The 21966-nt window shown below is 37.7% G+C and overlaps 1 protein-coding gene and 1 pseudogene across 1 annotated transcript in view; both read left to right on the forward strand.

Moving 5' to 3' along the window:
* SLC25A31 (solute carrier family 25 (mitochondrial carrier; adenine nucleotide translocator), member 31) overlaps nt 1–21966 on the forward strand; it is a 54523-nt gene that overhangs the window by 9625 nt on the left and 22932 nt on the right. Inside the window, exons 2-4 of the mRNA XM_006876098.1 lie at nt 16672–16799; nt 20579–20696; nt 21614–21768. Coding sequence (XP_006876160.1) covers nt 16672–16799; nt 20579–20696; nt 21614–21768 — 401 coding nt within the window. The remainder of the gene's footprint in view (nt 1–16671; nt 16800–20578; nt 20697–21613; nt 21769–21966) is intronic.
* LOC102817863 lies at nt 5837–6337 on the forward strand (annotated as a pseudogene).

Consider the following 21966-nt stretch of genomic DNA (forward strand, 5'->3'; position numbering starts at 1 on the left):
ACATTGTTTCGTTCTGCTGTGCATGGGGTCGCTATGAGTCGGTTCCGACTCGATGGCCACTGACAACAACAACAACAGTGGGAGCGTGGGTATTTTTTATGGTAATGTCCACTTATTCAATTGACCCTTTAGTCATGGGATAATGACCTTCTTTGCCTCCTATGCTGGTCTTTGCTTTAAAGTTTATTTTGTTTGAGATTAATGTTGCCACTCCTGCATGTTTTTTATTGCAATTAGGTTGGTATACATTTTTCCATCCTTTAATTTTTAATCTGTTTTTGTCTTTGTGTGTTAGGTAAGACTCTTTGAGACAGCATTTTGTAGGATCTTGTTTTCTTATCCATTCTGCAACTCTCTGCCTCTTGACTGGTGCATTCAATCCGTTGAGGTTTAGTGTAATTATCAATGGGAATGAATTAATTGCTGACATTATGCTGTTTGTTTTTTGTGGTGCTGCTGGTTTCCTTGATCCATATACCTTCCTATGCTGAGTTCATTTCTTGGTGTATTTTTCTTGTCAGTTTGTTCAGTGTGTTAATGTTTCCATACTCATTTTGGATATTTGTTTTCTTGATTTGATGTGGATATGTATCCAGTTTCTTCAAGATTACCCTATATTTTATTAAGTTCTTCCTCTTTTTATGACGGATTGTTTTATTCTGAGATCTGCGTAACCTCCTCACCACCTAGGTCTCTGTTACTATACTTTTCCCTTCCTTTACTTTGTGTCTGTCCTGTTCACAAACTGATCTCCCCAAAGCCCCTAATTTCAATTTTGTAGTTTTCTTCTTTCCTAGACTCTTCCATCTCTGGACTGAGGTCCAGGTGGTGTTGTCACATATGTCAGTCTCTGGTTGTTGTGTGGTCTTGTTGGTACTCACTTTAGTATATTTTGTAGTGCTGGTTTGGTCTTTACAAAATCCCTTAATTACTGTTCCTGGAATGTTTTGATTTCACCATTATATTTGATTGACAGCTTTGCTGGATATATGATTCTTGGTTGGCAGTTTTTTTTCTTTCAGAGTTTTGTATATGTCTCCCCATTGCCTTCTTGCCTGCATGGTTTCTACTGAGTAATCAGAGCTTACTCTTATTTGCTTTCATTTGTATGTTGTTGTTGTTGTTGTTATGTGCCGTGGAGTCGGTTCCGACTCATAGCGACCCTGCACAGGGTTTCCAAGGCTGTTAATCTTTACAGGAGCAGAACGCCTCATCTTTCTCCCGCGGAGCAGCTGGTAGTTTCGAACTGCTGACCTTGTGGTTCGCAGCCCGATTCGTAGCCACTACGCTACCAGAGCACCTTCTTTTCCTTAGCAACTTTCAAGATTTGCTTCACTGTCTTTGGTTTTGGGAAGTTTGATCATGATATGCCTCGGTGATTTTCTCTTGGGGTCTATCCTTCCTTGGTTTGTTCAGCTTCTTGGATGCTTATTTTCTTGTCCTTCAACTTTTCGACTATCTCTTCTGTAGTTTTTTTTTGTCTCTTCCTATTCTGGAATTCCAGTCAGCCTCAAGTTATTCCTCTCCATGTTTTTCCCACATGAATCTTAGGCTTTGTTCAGATTTTTTCATTCTTTTTTTCTGCTTGTTCTGCCATCTTTAGCATTATTGAAAGATTTGTCTTCAAGCTTGCTGATTCTGGCTTCCATCTCTTTAGTTCTTCTCCTTTGCCCTTTCAGTGTGTTGTCCATTTCTGATACATTAGCACTAATTGTTTTTTGGGAGGTTTTTTTGCAGGTTCTTTATCGATTTGAATGCTGTTTCAATTTTGGTTGCTGTAGTGCTTTTCTGACTACTTCCTTATTTCCCTCAGCTTTTCTGTGGGACATTTGGATTCACCTCAATATCATTTTCCTAAATTCCCCTTCAGCCAATTCCAGAGCATCTTCACCCTCTAATCTTGGTCATTTGTCTGAGCTACCCTGTCTTGCTTCTTTACATGAGCAGAAAGTTTCTGCTGCTTTTTAGGCATTGAAGTGCTGCTGTGTTTGTGTTAATTAGATGAACGTATAATGATGTATTCTTAAGCACACTCCAAATTGTCTTCTTCTGGGTGTGATCAGGAGATGGGCTTCTCTGTTCACTGTTCTTGTGACTACTTTTGATTGTTTTTAATGGGTGTTGACTGTATACACTGTTATATAGCAGCTGGTATTGACTCTTGACTATTTGTTGGGGGTTTACAGGGTACAAATGTAACTTGGCTGTATGGCCAGAGTTCCTATCTCTTGTTAGATGAGGCACAAGTAGAAACTCTCACAAAAGTAGGAGGAAGGCCAAATTCAGGACTTATTCCTAAAATCAAATGTCATAAAAACATGCCAAGGATTAGTCTCTAAAGCTGAATGAGACTTCTGGATATTTCCTGTTTGCACCCTGGGCAAGGATCCTGGGCAAATCCTTCCCCTGGGCAACTCAGAAGGTCAGTGTTAACTGTTCTGTGTGGTTGTAAACCTTGTGGGCACAATGCTGGACTTTCCCTGGGGGTATGTGCCCACCTGTATGGAGATACCCAGACTGGACAGGAGGGCGTGACAAAAGTAGTTGAAGGAAAGATAAAACCTAGAAAAGAAGACCTTCACACCTCTATTTCTATAAATCGGTGGGTGGTTTCTGCCCTGGCAGCAGACTCGTTGCTGTCCCTACCCTCTGTCTTCTGCAAAGACTGCAGCCTGCTGTCCATTCCCAGTTCAGAAGTCACTCTCTTCATTGCCGCAACTTCATGTTTCTCCACCAGTAAGTACCCAAAACACTGCCCTCTTACTTTTATGTGAAATTCAGCATTCTGGGACTGTCCCACCAATCTGTTTTGCCTACTTTTGCATGCCTTCACTGACGAAACTCTGTATCCCCTCTGTTTATTGCACCGTTAAACTGGAAGTCCTTCACAAAAAGGTTTTTAAATGAAAAATCTTTATCACACTTCTTAGTATCTATTTTGAGTGTTTTACAAATATAAATAATTAGGTAGTATGGCACTGTGGGTTAATGTGCTAGACTGCAAAGCCAGTTTGAACCTCAAGATCAATTGTTCAAACTCACCAGCCGCTCCTTGGAAACCCTATAAAGGGTTGCTATGGGTCGGAACTGACTCAATGGCATTTACTAACAACAACAGTGATGCAGTGGTTAAAGTGCTTAGCTGCTAAGTGAAAGGTTGGCTCATTGGGAAAATGGTGTCCTAATCTGCTTCTGTAAAGAAACACAGGAACCCTACGGGACCATTCTACTCTGCGTGTTAGGGTTGCTATGAGTCAGAATTGACACAAAGGCAATAGAACTTTTGTTTGTTTGGTGGCACAGAGGTTAAGTCATTTAGCTTCTAGTCAACAATATTAGTGATTCGGACCTACCAGCTGCTCAATATCAAAAGAATGTGATAGTCTGCTTCTGTAAAGATTCATATCCATGGAAACCCCATGACACTATAAGTCTTAATCAAGTCAGTTCCAAAAGATCTGACTTTAGTTTCTTAAGTTTGGGAGTAGTTATTTTTTTGTAGTAATTAAAAATGTAACAGTTGTCTTTTAGCAGGGAAAAGCATCATAGTCACTACATTTTATCTGACAGTTTTGAGGTGGTGGTTGTGTGCCTTTGGGTCAGTTTTGTTTCATACAGACCCTCTAAACTGCTGAACCTTTGGTTATCAAGCAAGTATTTTACCACTGTGCCACCAGGGCTCCTGAGTTTATGGTACATATAAGAAAACTACTTTTATAGTTTTATCACTTATAATTTTATCCTTGTTTTAATGTAGTCAAACAGTGTTGTTGTTGTTAGGTGCCATTTATTTGGTACCAACTCATAGCAACCTTACGTACAAAAGGACAAAATACTAGCCGGTCCTGCAGCATCCTCACAATTGTTGCTCCGCGTGAGTCCATTGCAGGTTATTAATGTGTCTTCCTCCAATCCTGATGCCACATTCTTCTGCATGCAATCCAGCTTCTTGGATTATTTGCTCAGCATACAGATTGAATAAGTATAGTGAAAGAGTACAACTCATTGCACACCATTACTGATTTTAAGTCACTCAGTATCCCCTTGTTCTGTTCAAATGATCGCTTCTTAGTCTTTGTACAGGTTCCTCATGAGCACAATTAAGTGCTCCAGAATATTCCTTCTTTGCAATGTTTTCCATAGCTTGTCATGATCCACATAATCAAAGGCCTTTGCATAGCCAATAAAGCAGAGGTAAACATCTTTCTGGTATTCTCTGCTTTCAGCCAAGATCCATCTAATATCAGCAATTATATCCATCATTCTATGTTCTCATCTGAATCTAGCCTGAACCCAGAAAGTTCTCTGTCAATGTTCGGTTGCAGCCGTTTTTGAATTATCTTTAGCAAAATTTTGCTTGCTTTTGATATTAATGATGCTGTCTGGTGATTTCCACATTTCATTGGGCCACCTCTCTGGAATGGGTACAAATATGTATTTCTTCTAATCAGCTGGCCAAGTAGCTGTCTTCCAAATTCCTTGACATAAATGAGTGCCTCCGGTGCTGCATCAGTTTGTTGAAAGATTTCAATTTATATTCCATCAATTCCTGGATCCTTATTGTTTTCCAATGCCTTCAGTACACACTGAACTTCTTTCATTATCTTTGGCTCTTGATCATATGCTGCCTCTTGAAATGGTTGAATATTGACCACTTCTTTTGGGTATAGTGACTCTATTCTTTTTATCTTCTTTTGATGCTTTCTACATCATTCAATATTTTGCTCATTGTTGTTGTTGTTGTTAAGTGTTGTCGAGTTGGTTCCAACCCATAGTGACCCCATATAGGGTTTTCAAGGAGCAGCTGGTGAGCTTGAACTATCAAACTTGAGTTTCAAACCAACTTTACAGTCCAGCGCATTAACCCACAGTGCCACACCAGGAAAGAATTCTTCAATGTTCCAAGTTGAGGCTTGAATTTTTTCATCAGTTCCCTCAGCTTGAGAAATGCTGAGCATATTTTTCTCTTTTGGTTTTCTAACTCCAGATCTTTGCACATTTCATTATCATGTTTGACTTTGCCTTCTCAAGCTGACCTTTGAAATTTTCTATTTTTTTTCCTCGTTTTTTTCCATTCACTTTAGCATCTCTTTGCTGAAGAGCAAATTTCAGAGTCTTTTCTGACATCCATTTTGGTCTTTTCTTTCTTTTAATGACCTTTTGCTTTCTTCCTGTATGCTATTCTTGATGTAATCCCACAACTTTTCTGATCTTCGGTCATTTGTGTCTAATTCATCAAATCTGTTCTTGTGATGATCTTTAAATTCAGGTGGGATATGTTCAAGGTTGTATTTTGATTGTTTTGGATTTGTTTTAAAATTATTCAGCTTCAGCGTGAACTTGCATATGAGCAATTGAATGTCTGTTCCACAGTCTTCACCTGGCCTTGTTTTGGCTAATGATAGAGAACTTTCCAACCGTCTCTTTCCACGGGTGTAGTCAATTTGATTTCCATCCAAACAATGCAGGTGTTTTTATCCAGAATGGATTTTAATGCAGAGTCAACAGAAATTTTGTTGCTCTAAGTCTAAAGTCAAACTTGTAATCAAGCCATTGTCTTTCTTTTACCTTGTGACCTTAAACAGTTTATATTTAACCTCACTCAGCCTTAATTTCCTCCATCGTATAATGGCATAATAGTAATATCTACCTGATATGGTCATTGTGAGTCTTGAATGAAATAACAGGTGTATTAAACATGGGTTCTGCTACAGTAAGTGGTAAATAAAATGTAGCAAATTATTATCTCTGCATTTCTGGAATTCCTGGGTGGCAGTAATGTTTAAAAGGTGGTTGATTAGGAGTTGGGGTGGTCAGAGCTATCATGGTGAGAACTATGTTGCAGCTGAACACCTTGCTAACGGGTACACCAGGGGTTGGAAAACCACACTAGGCAAAGTACTTGCATCAAGATTGGGACTGAAATACATTAATGTGGGTGATTTAGCTAAAGAAAGGTAGGTGTATAATGGAAATAATGAAGAGTATGATTGTCGCATTTTTGCTGAGTTATCAATGAGTTAGAAAACCAAATGAAAGCAGTTGGCATGATAGTTGATTGTCATCGTTGTGATTTCTTCCCTGAGTGTTGGTTTCATACAATTTTTGTGCTGAGAACATATAACAGTGTATTGTACAAAAGACCTGAAACAAGGGGCTATAATGAGAAGAAACTACAAGACAATGTAGTGAAATGTTTCAAGTTCTTTATTAAGACGCCAGGGCCTCCTACAGTGAAGAAATAGTACTTCAGTTGGGTAGCAATAACCCAGAAGATCTAGAGAATAATATAAACCAGATATTGAAATGAATTGAGCAAATAGATGAAAAAATATAGCTTTTGACTTTCAAAACTACTCAGATGCCGGTCACTCTTATTGATCTCTCTGCCCACATCTTAGAAATTGTCCAAGTATCAGTAAAACTTTTGTTTTAACATTGTGCTGTAGGACTGGCATGTGGATACTATAAAAGGTTTATACCTATGCCCTTTTTTCTCCATGAGAAAGCTGAACAATCTCAAATATAATGAATGTAACATTATTAAGAATTGAGAGTAAAACTGCCATTTTTTAATGCTTCAACTATTAAAGGATGAATAAATCTGAACAAGTGGGAGGATATCTGTTAAATTTACAAAAGAAGAAGAAGATTTCTTAAAATAAAGCAGTTTAAGAGGGAAAATAAAAGTGGTTAGCTTACTAGCCCAAAGGTTGGAAGTTGCAGCCCACCCAGAGACTAGCCTGACAGTCTGTTTCTGAAAGGTCACTCTAGAAAACAACATGCATTCCTAAATTTATAAACGTTTTCTTCCAGAAGTTCATTTGTAAGTGAGTTTGTTTGAGATGAACTTGCATTACCTATAATATTGATATTTATAGTCTGTCTACAGGGAGCTTATGCCTATCTATGTATGATAAGCACTGAACTGTGAACCAAAAGGTCAGCAGTTTGAGTCCATTAGCTGCTAGTCAGGAAAAAGATGAGGCTTTCTGCTCTCAAAAAGATTTGCAGCCTGGGAAAACCTATACAGGGTCACTATGAGTCAGAACCGACTTGAGGACACTTAACAGTAACAAGAGGAGCCTATGTATTATTGTTAAATGCCATCAAGTCAATTCCTAACAACTCATAGTGATCCTTTACAGGGTTTCTGAGGAACAGCTAGTGGGTTTGAACTGCCAACCTTGTGGTTCACAGTCCAATGTTTATCTTACAGTACCAGTAGTGCTCAGTACTTTTATGAGAAAATATACTCAGAATTGCACTTTGGGTCTCCTCCCTTTTGCAGTCTTAGTAGGGAAAGTGAAGCTTCTAGCAGCATGGTACAGAAGTTAGAGACAAAGAAGGGAATACAAATAAAAAATTTTAGTGTGATCTGTGGACAAGGAGGTTAGATCAGAGATCCTTAGTCTGAGATCCATGGTTTCACAGAGTCCCTGCATTCTATGAAATCATGCAAAAGTGTTTTATATATGTGAGTTATTTTTTTTTCAGAGATAACGCATAAGAGCTGCCAGTTTTCCTGTTACACTTATAAGAATTTACTTTGTTTCTAGATTTTCATTGAGACATTGACATTTGTTTTAATGAATACTCTATATTTTGTCCATGCAAATGTAATTTTGCTAAAGTGAACACATTGTTCAGCCAATTCTATTAAATCTCTTTAGTAATAAATCTGCTACTCTGTCATGGTCTGTGTAAATTTTCAGGTGTCTTTGTCATTGAAACTTTCCATTTATATTCATCACATTAGCCAAATTTACAAACCTTTGCTAGCTACTCTTATATATATGACACTCATTTTTTGAAGTGAATATTAATTCAATACTATGATCATAATTACAGAATTTTGACTAATAACTCACATCTGAAATCCATAATATCTCATACATCAAGCTAGTTACATAAGCCATTTCCAGAGTGGCTATTAATATTTAAAGCCATGTGTCATATGAAACACTAGTATTTTTTCACATATAATGCTATTTTCAAATTAGTTATTAGTCTTTTTTAAAAAATGATGGGTCTTTCCTTCTATGTAAGATTTCAGTTGAAATCCCACTTTATCAATTTGACGTCTCCTGCCAAAATTTTTTTCCTAATCCTTTTCATATCAACTTTATTCTCTGCCAAACACTATGGTTATGCTACTGTAAACTATGGTCCAGAAATTCAAATCTTACTCTTCAATACCATCTATACAATCATATTTCACTTTTTATATTCTTTCTCTTGCATAGGTTAACTTTTATTTTTTATTTTTTAGCTTTGGGCTCATACTTAAATGAACCAAAAAACCTCATTTATTAAAATTCATTAATTCATTGCAGACTTTTAGACAGAAATTTAATCATGCTCAAGGCAGCAATAAATTATTATAAAGTTTATTGAACTGAAATTTGTATTCTTTTTTTATCCAAGAAAAAAAGACATAAGTAAAATCTGTATTACCTTAACTATAATTTACATCTACTTGGGCCAAGTAAACAGCAAGGTTGATACATAATAATGCCAGTAGTTGTCTTAGTTTGCTAGGACTGCCATAACAAAATATCACAAGCATTAAAGAGCAGAAATTTATTTTCTCACAGTCTGAAGTTTAAAAGTTCAAATCAGGGTCTTTGCTAACATCAATTCCGTCTATGGGCCTCTCTTTTAGCTTCTGGTGACTGCTGGCAATCCTTGATGTTCTTTTTTTTTTTAAATGTATTATTGTGAATTATGTGATAGTTTACAGGGAGACCATTAGCTTTACAATAATCCTATAGTATATCATTTCATTGCCATGGTTACAATCCCCTACATGCATCATCAAACAACCAAGGAGTACACCCTGCAAGCCTGTGCCCTGGTCATCAGCACACAGCCCCTGTCCCTCTCTGGGTCTAGAGTTCCCAGCTGCTCCATCTCTCCACGTCATTGTCTCTGCCTCCATCTCTGGAGTCACTGTTACTCTGGGTAGGGTCCCACACTTTGCTCTTCTCCCTTGATGGTCCCAGAGACCTCCACTCCTGGACTGCAAAGTCAGTCTCTCCCCTACTTTTGCTACAAATCATCCACCTTTACATTTCCAACCCTCACAGTCAGTCTTGATAACAATTATTCACTGTTGTACTACAAGAGACCTATCTCCAACTCCTTTCATCAGCCCTGCCCAGACAGATTGGATATTACTCAGTGGAGATTCTACCTTCCTCCATGCCCTCTGGATCTAGGTATCCTCTGGAAAGCTTGTAAGCCAGTCACTTCTTACCTTTGTAGCGCCCCCATTTTGGGTAGCCAGTGTCCAAGTTGCCCATCCCTGTCTACTGTGTGTATGAAGGGGGTGGCAGCTTTTGAGCTACTGCATACATAGGTGTAGGTCAAGTTCATCAAATTGCATCAGATCACTTTTTTTTTCCTCTTCTTTCTTCTCCTAATTGAGCTCTGATCATCCAGTCATTGAAGCCAGGTCAAGTGGGTATTATCTACCATAGGTTAACTTTTAAGTAATTTTTACTAGAAACTTAAAAATCAATCAAAATACCTCTAAAAGTTAGAGTCACTGATCTCTCTCAGTACATCAGTGTGATCCTTATAAGCAAGAAATATTTCTTTATAATTGTTTTTGATGATGCCATTGAGTCGGTTCAGCGACCCTGTACAGGGTTTTTAAGAAGTGGCTGATGAACTTGGGCTGCTGACCTTGCAGTCCAGTGCATTAAACCACAGCGCCACACCAGGACCCCATTCCCTTGCATTTACTTATATTTCTTATATTTTAAGATTTTTATTTTGTTTCCATTTAAAAAAAAAAAAAGACTGTTTTAGTGCAAAGCTATTTGTGTGATTATAATGTTTATGGATGGATGTTGAGGAGTCCTGGTGTGGTGTGCTGGTGTGGGGCTGTAGGATAAGCACTGGACTGTTAATCACAAGGTTCCCAGTTCAAACCTATCTGCTGCTCCTTGGAAATCCTATACAGGATTGCTATGAGTTGGAACTGACTAAACAGCACTTAACAACAATGCTTAAAATATCAATCTTTAAGTGTTCCATTTCATTTTGAAGACTTTCAATTTTCCTATATTCATACTTTTACATTCCCCATTCCAATTATTAATGGATGTGTGCTGCTGTTTCTTCTCATTTTGAGTCATGTCCAGCAGTATATAAAGGTCCAAAGAACTTTGTGCCATACCCATCATTTAGTTCAAGTTTGAGACAACCACTAGTCTGTCAGTTTGTCATATTGTGGTATTGCTGTGATCCTGGAAGATATACCATCAGTATTTTAAATATCAGTAGTAGGATAAGCACTGCACCAAAAGGTCGGTTTGAACCACAAAGTTGGCACTTAAACTCACCAGTCGCTCCTCAGAAACCCTATCATAACTGACTTGACGGCCCTTATCAACAACAGGTGCACCCATGATGGACAGCTTTCAGCAGAGCTTCCAGAGTAAGACAGACTAGGAAGAAGGAGAAACAGACCACTTCTGAAGGCTTAACTAAAGAAAATCATATGAAAAGCATCAAAACATTGTCTGATGTAGTGCTAGAAGATGAACCCCTCAAGTTGGAAGGTACACAAAATACAACTGGGGAAGAGCTTCTTTCTCAAAGTAAAGTTGACCTTCATGATGTGGTTGGAGCAAAGCTTTAGGGACCTTTATTTGTTGATGGGGAACATCTCATAATGAGAAGAAATGTCCGTAATGATCATTAATTTTCAGACCCTAGAATGTGTGAAGTATGATTCTAGGAAAATTAGAAGTTGTCAAAAATGACATGGAACTAATAAAGATCAATATCTTAGGCATTAATAAGCTGAAATTGACTGGTATTGACCATTTTGAATAAGACAATCAAGTGATTTACTGTGCCGGAAACAACAAGTTGAAAAGGAATATTATCACATTCATCGTCATAAAGACAATTTCAAGATCTATCTTGAATTATAATGTGGTCTGTCATAGGATAATATCCATAAGCCTACCAAAAAAAAAAAACAGTTGCATGAATAATTTCTTTTATTAAGATCAGTATGAGGCTGGTCCCTATAATTTAGAGATTGAAGATACCCCAACTGTCTGAATTTTCCAACATGTTATACCATTCCATAATCCTTCATATCAGTCACCACTCCTCCCCTCTCTCACATTCCAGGGTTCTACATCACACTGCAACACTTAATTCTGCTCATTAGGAATCTGTACATGGACCAGAGGCAGTTGTTCGAACAGAACTTGGGAACACTGAATGGTTTAAATTTAAGAAAGGTGTGCGACAGGGTTGTATTCTTTCACCATACTTATTCAACCTGTATGCTGAGCAAAGAATACGAGAAACTGGGTTCTATGAAGAAAAACATGGCATCAGGGTTGGAGGAAGACTCATTAACAACCTGCGATATGCAGATGATACAACCTTGCTTGCTGAAAGAGAAGAGGACTTAAAATACTTACTGATGAAGTTCAAAGAGCACAGCCTTAGCTATGGATTGCATATCAATGTAAAGAAAACAAAAATCCTCACCACTGGACCTATAAATAACATTCTTATCAACGGAGGGAAGATTGAAGTTGTCAAGGACTTCACTCTTCTTGGATCAACTATCAACACTCATGGAAGCAGCAGCCAGGAAATCAAATGATGTATTGCATTAGGCAAGTCTGCTGCACAAGATCTTTTGAAAGTGTTGAAGAGCAAAGATGTCAGCTTGAGGACTAAGTTGCACCTGACCCAAGCCCTGGTATTTTAAATAACCTCATATGCATGTGAAAACTGGACAGTGAATAAGGAAGACCATAGAAGAATTGATGCTTTTGAGTTATAGTGTTGGAGGAGAATATTAAAAGGGCCATGGCTGCCAAATGAACCAACAGATCTGTGTTGGAAGAAGTGCAGTCAGACTGTTCCTTGGAGTCCAAGATGGCCAAACTTCGTCTCTCATACTTTAGACACATTGCCAGGAGGGACCAGTCGCTGGAAAAGGATATCATGTTTGGTAAGGTGGAGGGTCAGAGAAAAAGAGGAAGACCCCCAGTGAGATGGATTGGCAAAATGTCAGCATCAGTGAGCTCAAGCGTGGCAACAATTGTGAGGTTGGCCCAGGACCAGACAGTGTTATATTCTGTTGTACGTAGGGTTGCTATGAGTCAGTACCAACTCAATGGCACCTAACAAAAACAACATTACACTGTAATGTCTCATAAAATTCACAACTGTCAAAGGAAATGAGCCATTCAATTGTGGAAGCTGGTAAATTCCAAATCTGTAGTTCCAAGATCAGTCTGAAGGAATCTTTTCACCCACATCATCTCAAGAGGTCAGACCACAGGCTGTTGGTGCACCAAGCTTTGGGAGCTAATGAATCAGGTCATGTGGATGAGCTGAATGTCCCATGAACTGGAGGTCAGACGTTATGAGCCAGATGCAAGACCCAGGGAAGAGAGAGAATTTTTCCAAAGCAATCTTATAAATTAGAGTCAGATCATGCCCCCAAGGGTGGTGACTTGAGTCACATCCTCAAGTAAGATGAGGGGGCATCCAATCCTTAGTTCTACCATAATACCTACTCTTTGTTGTTTGTTGTTAAGCACCTTCAAGTCGGTTCATACCCATAGGGACCCTGTATAGGGTTTCCAAGGAGTGGCTAGTGAATTTGAACCGCCAACCATGTTCAAACTGACTTTGCAATCCAGCACATTAACCCATAGTGCCACACCAGGACTCCCAATACCTACTCCTTAGCCCCACCTTGTGCCATCAAGTCAATTCTACTCACTTCGAACTATGCACAACAAAGCAAAAGACTGTCTGGTCCTGTGCCATCCTCACAGGATGTTACATTTTAGCCCATTGGTGCTGCCACTGTGTCAGTCTATCTCCTTAAAGGCTTCATGGTTTTTTTTTTTTGCTAACCCTTCATTTTACCAAACATGATGTCCTTCTCCTGGAACTGGTATCTTATGATAACATGTCTAAAGCAGAAGAGGCAAAGTCTCATCATCTTGACTTCTAAGGAGCATTCTGGATGCACTTCTTCCAAGATAGATTTGTTTGTTCCTATGACCATTCATGGCACTTTAAATAATCTTCTCCAACAACAAAATATAATCAAAGGCTGTAGTTTTTTATCCTCATCAGTATTTTAAGTACTCTTCACTTCCAGCAAGCAGGGTTGTATCATCTGCAGGCTGAAGATTTTAATGAATCTTCCTTCAATCCTGATGCCATGTTCTTCAAATAATCCAGCTTCTAGGCTTAGTTGCTCAGCATACTGATTGAATAACTATGGTAAAAGAATACAACTCTGGTTCATACCTTTCCTGACTTTAAACCACTCAGTATCTCCTTGCTCTGTTCTAATGACTGCCTCTTGATTTATGTACAGAGGCAGTTGTTACAACAGAACAAGGGGATACTGCATGGTTTAAAATCAGGAAAGCTGTGTGTCAGGATTGTACCATTTCAACATACTTACTGAATATGTATATTGAGCAAATAATTCTAGAAGCTGAACTATATAAAGAAGAAAGCAACATGAGGATTGGTGGAAAGGTCATTAACATCTTGTAATAAGTTTTATGAAATAGTAAATGACACACCCTTCTTTGCTGAAAGTAAAGAGGACTTAAGACACTTGCTAATGAAGATCAAAGGCTGCAGCTTTGGTTGTGAATTAACACTCATTGTAATCAAGAAAAAAATCCTCACAACTGGATGATTCAATAACATCATGATAAATGGAGAAACGATTCAAGTTGTCAGAGACTTCATTTTGCTTGGATCCACAATTAAACTTCATGGAAGCAACAGTGAAGAAACCAAGTGACATATTGCATTAGGAATATATGCTGCAAAAGACCTCTCAAACGTGTTAAGAGCAGTTTGCCGACTAAAATGTGCCTGACCCAAAACATGGTATTTTCAATACCCTCATATGCATGTGAAAATTGGATGATATATAAGAAAGATCCTAGAAGAAACAATGCATTTGAATTGTGGTGTCAGAGAATATTGAAAATACCAGAAGAACAAACAAATCTGCCTTGGAGGAAATATAGCCAGAATGCTCCTTAGAAGCAAGTATGGCAAGACAAATTTTCATATACTTTGGCCACATTATGTTGTTGTTGTTAAGTGCTGTCGAATCAGTTCCAACCCATAGTGAGCCTGTATAGGGTTTCTGAGGAGCAGCTGATTAACTTGAATGCAGACCTTGCAGTTCAAATGACTTTGCACATTATAGGAGGGACAAATCCTTGGAGAAGATTATCATACTTGGTAAAGTAGTGGGTCGAGTCTTGGTGTAGAATAAGACCTGGACTGCTAACCACAAGATTGGCAGTTCAGACCCACCAGCCGCTTCTCAGCACACTATACATGGTTTCCATGAGTCAGAACAACAATAACAAAGACTTTTTATTGGAAATTAACAGAATTGGAATGGAGTGCATCTCATCAATCCTACCTTTTTTCTTCAGTGTAGACATATTTTAGAAAAGTTCATTTTTCTCTTGAAAAGTTTTAGAAAATCCATATAGCTAAATTTGTTCAAACTGAAAATTATTTATTTATCATGTAATACAAGGGTAAATAAAAAGTATTGCTATAAAATCATAGAAGCATTTATAACACTAAAATAAAAATGTGAAGCTATTATTTCTCAACATATCCTCCATGTAGGTGTATACACTTCTGAAGCTGGTATTTCCATCTCTTTAACCCTTACCTATGGAGTCCTGCTGTGGTGCTGTGGGTTAATGCACTGGACTGCAAAATTGGTTTGAACATCAAGGTTAGTGGTTCAAGTTCACCAGCTGCTCCTCAAAAACCTTATACAGGGTCACTATGGGTCAGAACTGACTTGATGGCACTTAGTAACAGCAGCAACAACAACCCTTACCTGGTAGTGTAGTGGTTACAAATCAGCCTGCTAATTTCAAGGTCAGCAGTTCAAAACTACCAGTGATTCCACAAGAAAAAGATCAGGTTTTCCGCTCCTGTAAAGATGCACAGCTTCAGAACCCCTATACAGGGTAGCTATGAGTTGGAACTGACTCTACAGCACATAACCATCACCATCAACCCTTGTCTGAAGTATACTGCACTCTGATTTACATCAAGTCAAAACAGCAGTTTTGGCATCCTTAGTGTTGTTGCATATCATGTTCCTTCTAAATGTTCTGTGAGTTTTGAGAACAAAAGGAAGTATGAAGGGTCAAGTTCAGGACTTTAACATGCATGGGGTAAGATTTCCCAACTAAATTCTCATAGCACAGCCCTTATTATTCTTAAAGAATGAGGTGCGTTATAATGAAAAATAAATTCCTCAGCACAACTTACCTGGCCTTTTTACCACCAATGTAGCTTTCAATTTTCTTAAAACATCCTTATAGTAAGCCCCTATAATTGTTTTGTGTACTTTGAAAAAATCTATTAAGAATATTCCTTTGGGACCTATACTAATGGATGCAGTAGCTCAAAATACCAACTGAGAGGGAAAGACTCTTCACATCAAGTATCAATCCTATCCCCTCTGTACACAGGGTTGATAGGGATAGGCAACTTAGACAGTGGCTACCTAAAATGAGAGGGGGGGGGGCGGAGGCAGGGGAGGGCTATGAAGGCATGAAATGACTGGCTTACAAGTTTTCAAGAGGGAGTTTCATTTCAGAGTGTACCGGGGGGAAATAGTAGCATCCCCACTGAATAGTTCTCATCTTGTCTAGATGGGTCTGGTGAAAAGATAATGGGATAAGATTCTTAAGATTCAATAGTAAGTTCTTGTTATCATGACTAATAGCGACTGTTATGTATGACACTAAAGATAGAAGTTCTATAGCAAAAAGGGAGGAGTAGTTAATCTTACAGTCCAGGAAGAGAGGATCCTAGGACCATCAAGGAAGACAAGCATGAGTGGAATGTGGGACCCTTTCCAGAGAAGCAGCAACACCAGAGATGGAGGCAGAGATAAGGACATGGAGAGATAGAGCAATTGAGGACTCTAGACTCGTGGAAAGAGAAAGGCTGTGTGCTTGCGGCCAGGAGGCAGGCTTGCAGAATGTGCCCTTTGGTTTTTTTAAATGATTATATATTCCTGAGTATTTTTGTGTACATCAAACAAACAAACAAACAAACAACAACAACAACAACAAAACAGGAAATAGAAGCAAATACTGTTGACTGATGATGCACAGAGGAAATTGTGATTATTGCAATGAAACGATGAGTGTAAAACTGATATGTTCTCCCATGTAACCTGTCACTCAATTCATAATAAAAACAAACAAACAGATATATGAATATATATATATATATTCATATATCCCTTTGGGATCCCAGAAAATAGTTGCCATAAGCCTCTGAGCTGACTTGTCTGTAGTTTAACTGATCCAGCAGATCCCCTTGTAAGGCACGGTTTGGATTGGGCTCTGTTTTTAGGGCACTGGATTAGTGCGCTGGACTGCAAAGTTGGTTTACAACTTAACAAAAACAAATGAAACTAAGATAAATGTGTTATGGAGATAACTTATATGCAGTCATTCACTGATCATAGTCACATGTTAAACATGTTGTGTTTGGAATAAACCCATGTATGTATGAACTGAAATTCCATTAGAAATACTTTTTAAATTATCCTCATGTTAATTAATATTTACTGTGTTTGTTTTTTAGGTTTTTTGAGTTATTGGCGTGGCAATTTGGCAAATGTTATCCGGTATTTTCCAACACAAGCTCTGAACTTTGCTTTTAAGGATAAATACAAACAAATTTTTATGTCTGGGGTTAATAAAGAAAAACAGGTAATTATTTTCAATGTCTCTGAAATTGTCTAAAAGATCATTGGAATTTTCTTATCTTTGATGTTTTACATGAGGAGAAAATGCTCACTGGTGGGAAAAAATTAATGAAACAGGCCATCACTATTAATATGATTAAGTTTAAAAAATTATAATAAAATATAGAATTTTATTAACTTATAAACTGTCACTAAACCTCTTAAAATAACTTTAATAAGTATGGGATCTTTTGTCTCAAGGTATTATTTCTATGAATAAATATTAAATTTGATGTAATGTACATTTTTAATCACTGTTCTACTGCACTGGGGAAATTCAGCATTTTATCTGCTTTTCTCTAACAAAATAGCTGTCAAAGGATATGTATTTTCTACCATTGGTGAGATTAATTCTCTGAAGAAGTAAATTGCATTCTTGTTTATGATTTGTTGTTAAGTGCCATCGAGTCGGTTCTAATTCATAGTGACCATATATGCACTACAGAACAAAACACTGCCCAGTCCTATGACATTTTCATAATTGCTGTTATGCTTGAGTGCATTGCTGCTGCCACTGTGCCAATCCATCTCGTTGGAGTTTTCCCTTTTTCACTGACACCCTCCACCCCCCACCCCCAGTTTATCAAGCATGATGTCCTTCTCCAAGGACTGGTCTCTCCTGATAATATGTCCAAAGAATGAGAGATGAATTCTCATCATCCTGGCTTCCAAGGAACATTCTGGCTATACATCTTCCAACATAGATTTGTTTGTTCTTTTAGCAGTCCATAGTACTTTTAATATTCTTCCCCAACACCACAACTCACATGCAACAATTATTCTACTGTATCCCTTATTCACAGTTGTTTTTGCATGCATATGAGACCATTGAAAATAAATGGATTAGTTAAGAAGCACCTTAATCCTCAAGTTGACGTCTTTCCTCTTAAACACAATTGAAAGACATTTTGTGCTACAGATTTGCTTAATGCAGTACGCCATTTGATTTCTTGACTGCAACTTCCATGAATTGATTGTGAATCCAAGCAAAATGAAGTCTTTGACAGCTTTTATCTTTTCACCATTTATCATGATGTTATTTATTGGTCTAGCTGTGAGAATTTTTGTTTTCTTTACATTGTGGTGCAATCCATACTGAAGGCTGTGGTCTTTGACCTTCTTCTGTAAGTATTTGAAGTCCTCTTAGTTTCCTGCTGAGTCAAGGCACTTAATAACAACAATAATAAGTTTCCAGAAAGCAAAGAATCATCTGTGTAACGCAGGTTGGTAATGAGCCTTCCTCCAATCGTTATGCCAACTTCTTCTTCATATAATCTAGCCTCTCGGATTATTTGCTCAGCAGACAGATTTAATAAATATGGTGAAAGGATACAACCTCGGTGCATACCTTTCTTGATTTTAAGCCTTCAGTATCCCTTTGTTTTGTTCAAACAACTGCTTGTTGGTCTATTTACAGGTTCCTCATGAGCGCAATTAAGTGTGCTGGAATATCCATTCTTCACAATGTTATCGATAGCTTATTATGATGTACACAGCCAAAAAAGCTTTCGCATAACAAATAAAACTCACTTAAGTATTTTTTTGGTATTCTTTGCTTTCAGTCAGGATCTTCTGATGTTGACCAACATCCCTAATTCCATGTCCTCTTCTGAATTTGGCTTGAATTTCTGACAGTACCTTGTCAATGTGCTGCTGCAGTCATTTTAAATTATCTTTAGCACCTCTAAGACTAATGTTGTTCTTGTTGTTAGGTGCCATCGAGTCAGTACCAACCCATAGCGACCCTATGCAGAGTAGAACGAAACACTGCCTGATCCTGGGCCAACCTCACTACTGTTGCCACGCTTGAGCCCATCAATGCTGCCACTTGGCCAGTCCATCTAGTTGGGTGTCTTCCTCTTTTTCTCTGACCCTCCACCTTACCAAACATGATATCCTTCCCCAGTGACTGGTCCCTCCTGACAATATGTCCAAAGTATGAGAGACGAAGTTTGGCCATCTTGGCCTCTAAGGAGCACTCTGGCTGCACTTCTTCCAAAACAGATCTATTGGTTCTTTTGGCAGCCTATGGTACTTTCAATATTCTCCTCTAATACCATAACTCAAAGGCATCAATTCTTCTACAGTCTTCCTTATTCACTGACCAGCTTTTGCATGCGTATGAGGTTATTGAAAACATCATGGCTTGGGTCAGGCACACCTCAGTCCTCAAGCTGATACCTCTCCTCTTCAACACTTTAAAAAGTTCCTGTGCAGCAGATTTGCCCAATGCAGTACGTCAGCTGATCTCTTGACTGCTTCTTCCACAAGTGTTGATGGGATACAAATTGAAATCTTTCAACAAACTAATGTAGCGCTGGAAGCACCACTCATTTATGCCAAGAAATTTGGAAGACAGCTACCTGGCCAACAGATTGAAAGAGATCCATATTTGTGCTCAATCCATAAAAAAGGTGACCTATCAGAATAAAAAAAATCATTGGACAATGTCATCAATATCGCATGCAAGTAAAATTTTGCTGACGATAGTTCAAAAAGGACTATAATAATACATTGACAGAGAACTGCCAGAGGTTCAAACCAGATTCAGATGAGGACGTGAAACACAGGATATCATTGCTGACATCAAAAAGATCTTGACTAAAAGAATACCAGAAAGATGTTTACCTGTACTTTATTGATTATGCAATGGATTTCGATTGTGTGGGTCCTGATAAGCTATGGCAGAAAATGAGTATTCTGGAAAACTTAATTGTGCTCATGAGGAACTTGCATGTAGACCAAGAAGCAGCAGTTCGAACAGAACAAGGGGACATAAATCATTGAAAATCAAGAAACGTGTACAACAGTTGTATTCTTTCACGAAACTTATTCAGTCTGTTACTGAGCAAATTATCCAAGAAGCCAGATTATATGAAGAAGAATGTGGCTTCAGTATCGGAGGAAGACTTATTACCAACTTGTGATATGCAGATGATACAACCTTGCTTGACGAAAACGAAGAGGACTTACAATATTTACTGATGAAGATCAAATACTACATACTTTGGCATGGATTGCACCTCAATGTAAAGAAAATAAAAATCCTCATCAATGGGACAATAAATAACATGGAAGCAGCAGTCAAGAAATCAAATCTGTTGCACATGTACTCTGTAAAGTGTTCAAGAGCAAAGATGTCAGTTTGAGTACTGAAGTATGCCTGACTCAAATGCACTTCAATAACCCCATATGCATCTAAGAGTTGGACAATGAATAAGGAAGACTGTAGAAGAACTGGTGCATTTTAGTTATGGTGTTACATAAGAATATTAAAGGTACCATGGACTTCCAGAAGAACAAGCAAATCCACAGCAAGAGTGTGGATAATTTTTGATTCACCTTTATACATAGGGTCACTATGGGTCAGAACCAACTCGATGGCACCTAACAGCAACTCCATATCCAAATAAGAGCTTTGATCTACAAGTGCTTTAAACTTTGTTTAGGGTCTTTTGAGGAATACAACAAAGTAGTACATCCTTGGAAAATAACTTAGTATAAAAGTCTTAATATCTGATAACATATAGATTTTAAAACCTAAATAAAGGTAGTACCATTATGTCTACATCTTAAATTATTCCTTATGTCTCATTTCTAAAGAAAGGACACGATATAATGCATATTATTATAGATGCTTATTTTTTAAATCTGGGTTTTTAACCTATAGAGAAATAAGAATGTACCATCTATTTAAAACACACTATATAATTTAATAACCAATTTTTAATCAATATGTTTCAGTTCTGGAGGTGGTTTTTGGCAAATCTGGCTTCTGGTGGAGCTGCTGGAGCAACATCCTTATGTGTAGTATATCCGCTAGATTTTGCCCGAACCCGATTAGGTGTTGATATTGGAAAAGGTATGGGATTCTTACAATACCTCCTCTGTGTTTTGAATCCTGTGTTATTTATTGCAGTTATGCTTTAATGACCATGTTAGCAGTTGTAATCTAAAATTTTTATTCAACTCATGGGGTCCTAAAATATACTAGTTTTGTTTTTTGCGAGGTGGGGGGGGGGGAGGGTTCTTCCTTAAGATTCACCATAAAGTACTTTGCAAGTGGAAGACAATGATGATTAAAAGACTGGAATGGAAGATCAACACTGTAGTGCTGCAAACACAAAACCTGCTAATCCTTTGTTTCCGTTTTTCTCCCTAGAGCGCCAACTTCTAAATCCTTCCATGCACCTACTCCATATCAATTATGGATGTTAGATGTGCAACTTCTCATCCTAAGGATTCTTTTTGCTTATTTTATTTATCACATAACCCTATGTTTGTTAATAGCATTCTGAGAGTTTTATTAGGAGGACAAAGATCCCAAATTAAATCTATAGATATAGGTATATATGACTCATTATTGAGTTTTAAATGAGTGTAAAGGCAAGGTAAAATACAGATCATCCAGATGGGCAAAACCACCAGCAAATGACACCATGCTGAAACAAAAGCATTAGTTTGCTCCACTCAGTTGGTTAGTAACCAAACACTTAACCAGGTCTCCTTTGTGATTTTATTGAAATGTTTTAAATCACATTGCTTGAACTTGACTGCTTTCATGAGAAATTAGCATTTTCAATTATATTCTTTTCAGATACTACTTGAAATCATGATTGTCTTTAACTGAATGGAAGAATTTTGACATGTGCTTCCTTCTTTAGAAAGATTTCTAAGAAGCAATTTAGAAAAATTTTTAAGTATAATATGTTTAACTTTTATTGAAGTATTTAGCTTATAAATAATGTTGCTAATAAATTTTAAATGACTTTCTTTTAGGTCCTAATGAACGACAATTCAAGGGCTTGGGTGACTGTATTATGAAAATAGTAAAATCTGATGGAATTGTTGGTTTATACCAAGGATTTGGCGTTTCAGTTCAAGGCATCATTGTGTACCGAGCCTCTTATTTTGGTGCTTATGATACAGTTAAGGTAATTTGGGGGGCTTAACTTGGATATATTAAGTAAATGACTAATTTATTTTTATTCTAGTCATTAAGTTCAGCAGGTATGTTTTTAAATTATAGAAATCAAAATAAATGATGAAATAAGAAGGAGAGACATGAAATTGTTTAATCATTACTTTTTCTGTAGCCATATTATGTTATAATTTATATTTTGAATCTTACT

Source organism: Chrysochloris asiatica, unplaced genomic scaffold (assembly GCF_000296735.1).
Source record: "Chrysochloris asiatica unplaced genomic scaffold, ChrAsi1.0 scaffold00353, whole genome shotgun sequence".
Lineage (NCBI taxonomy): Eukaryota > Metazoa > Chordata > Mammalia > Afrosoricida > Chrysochloridae > Chrysochloris > Chrysochloris asiatica.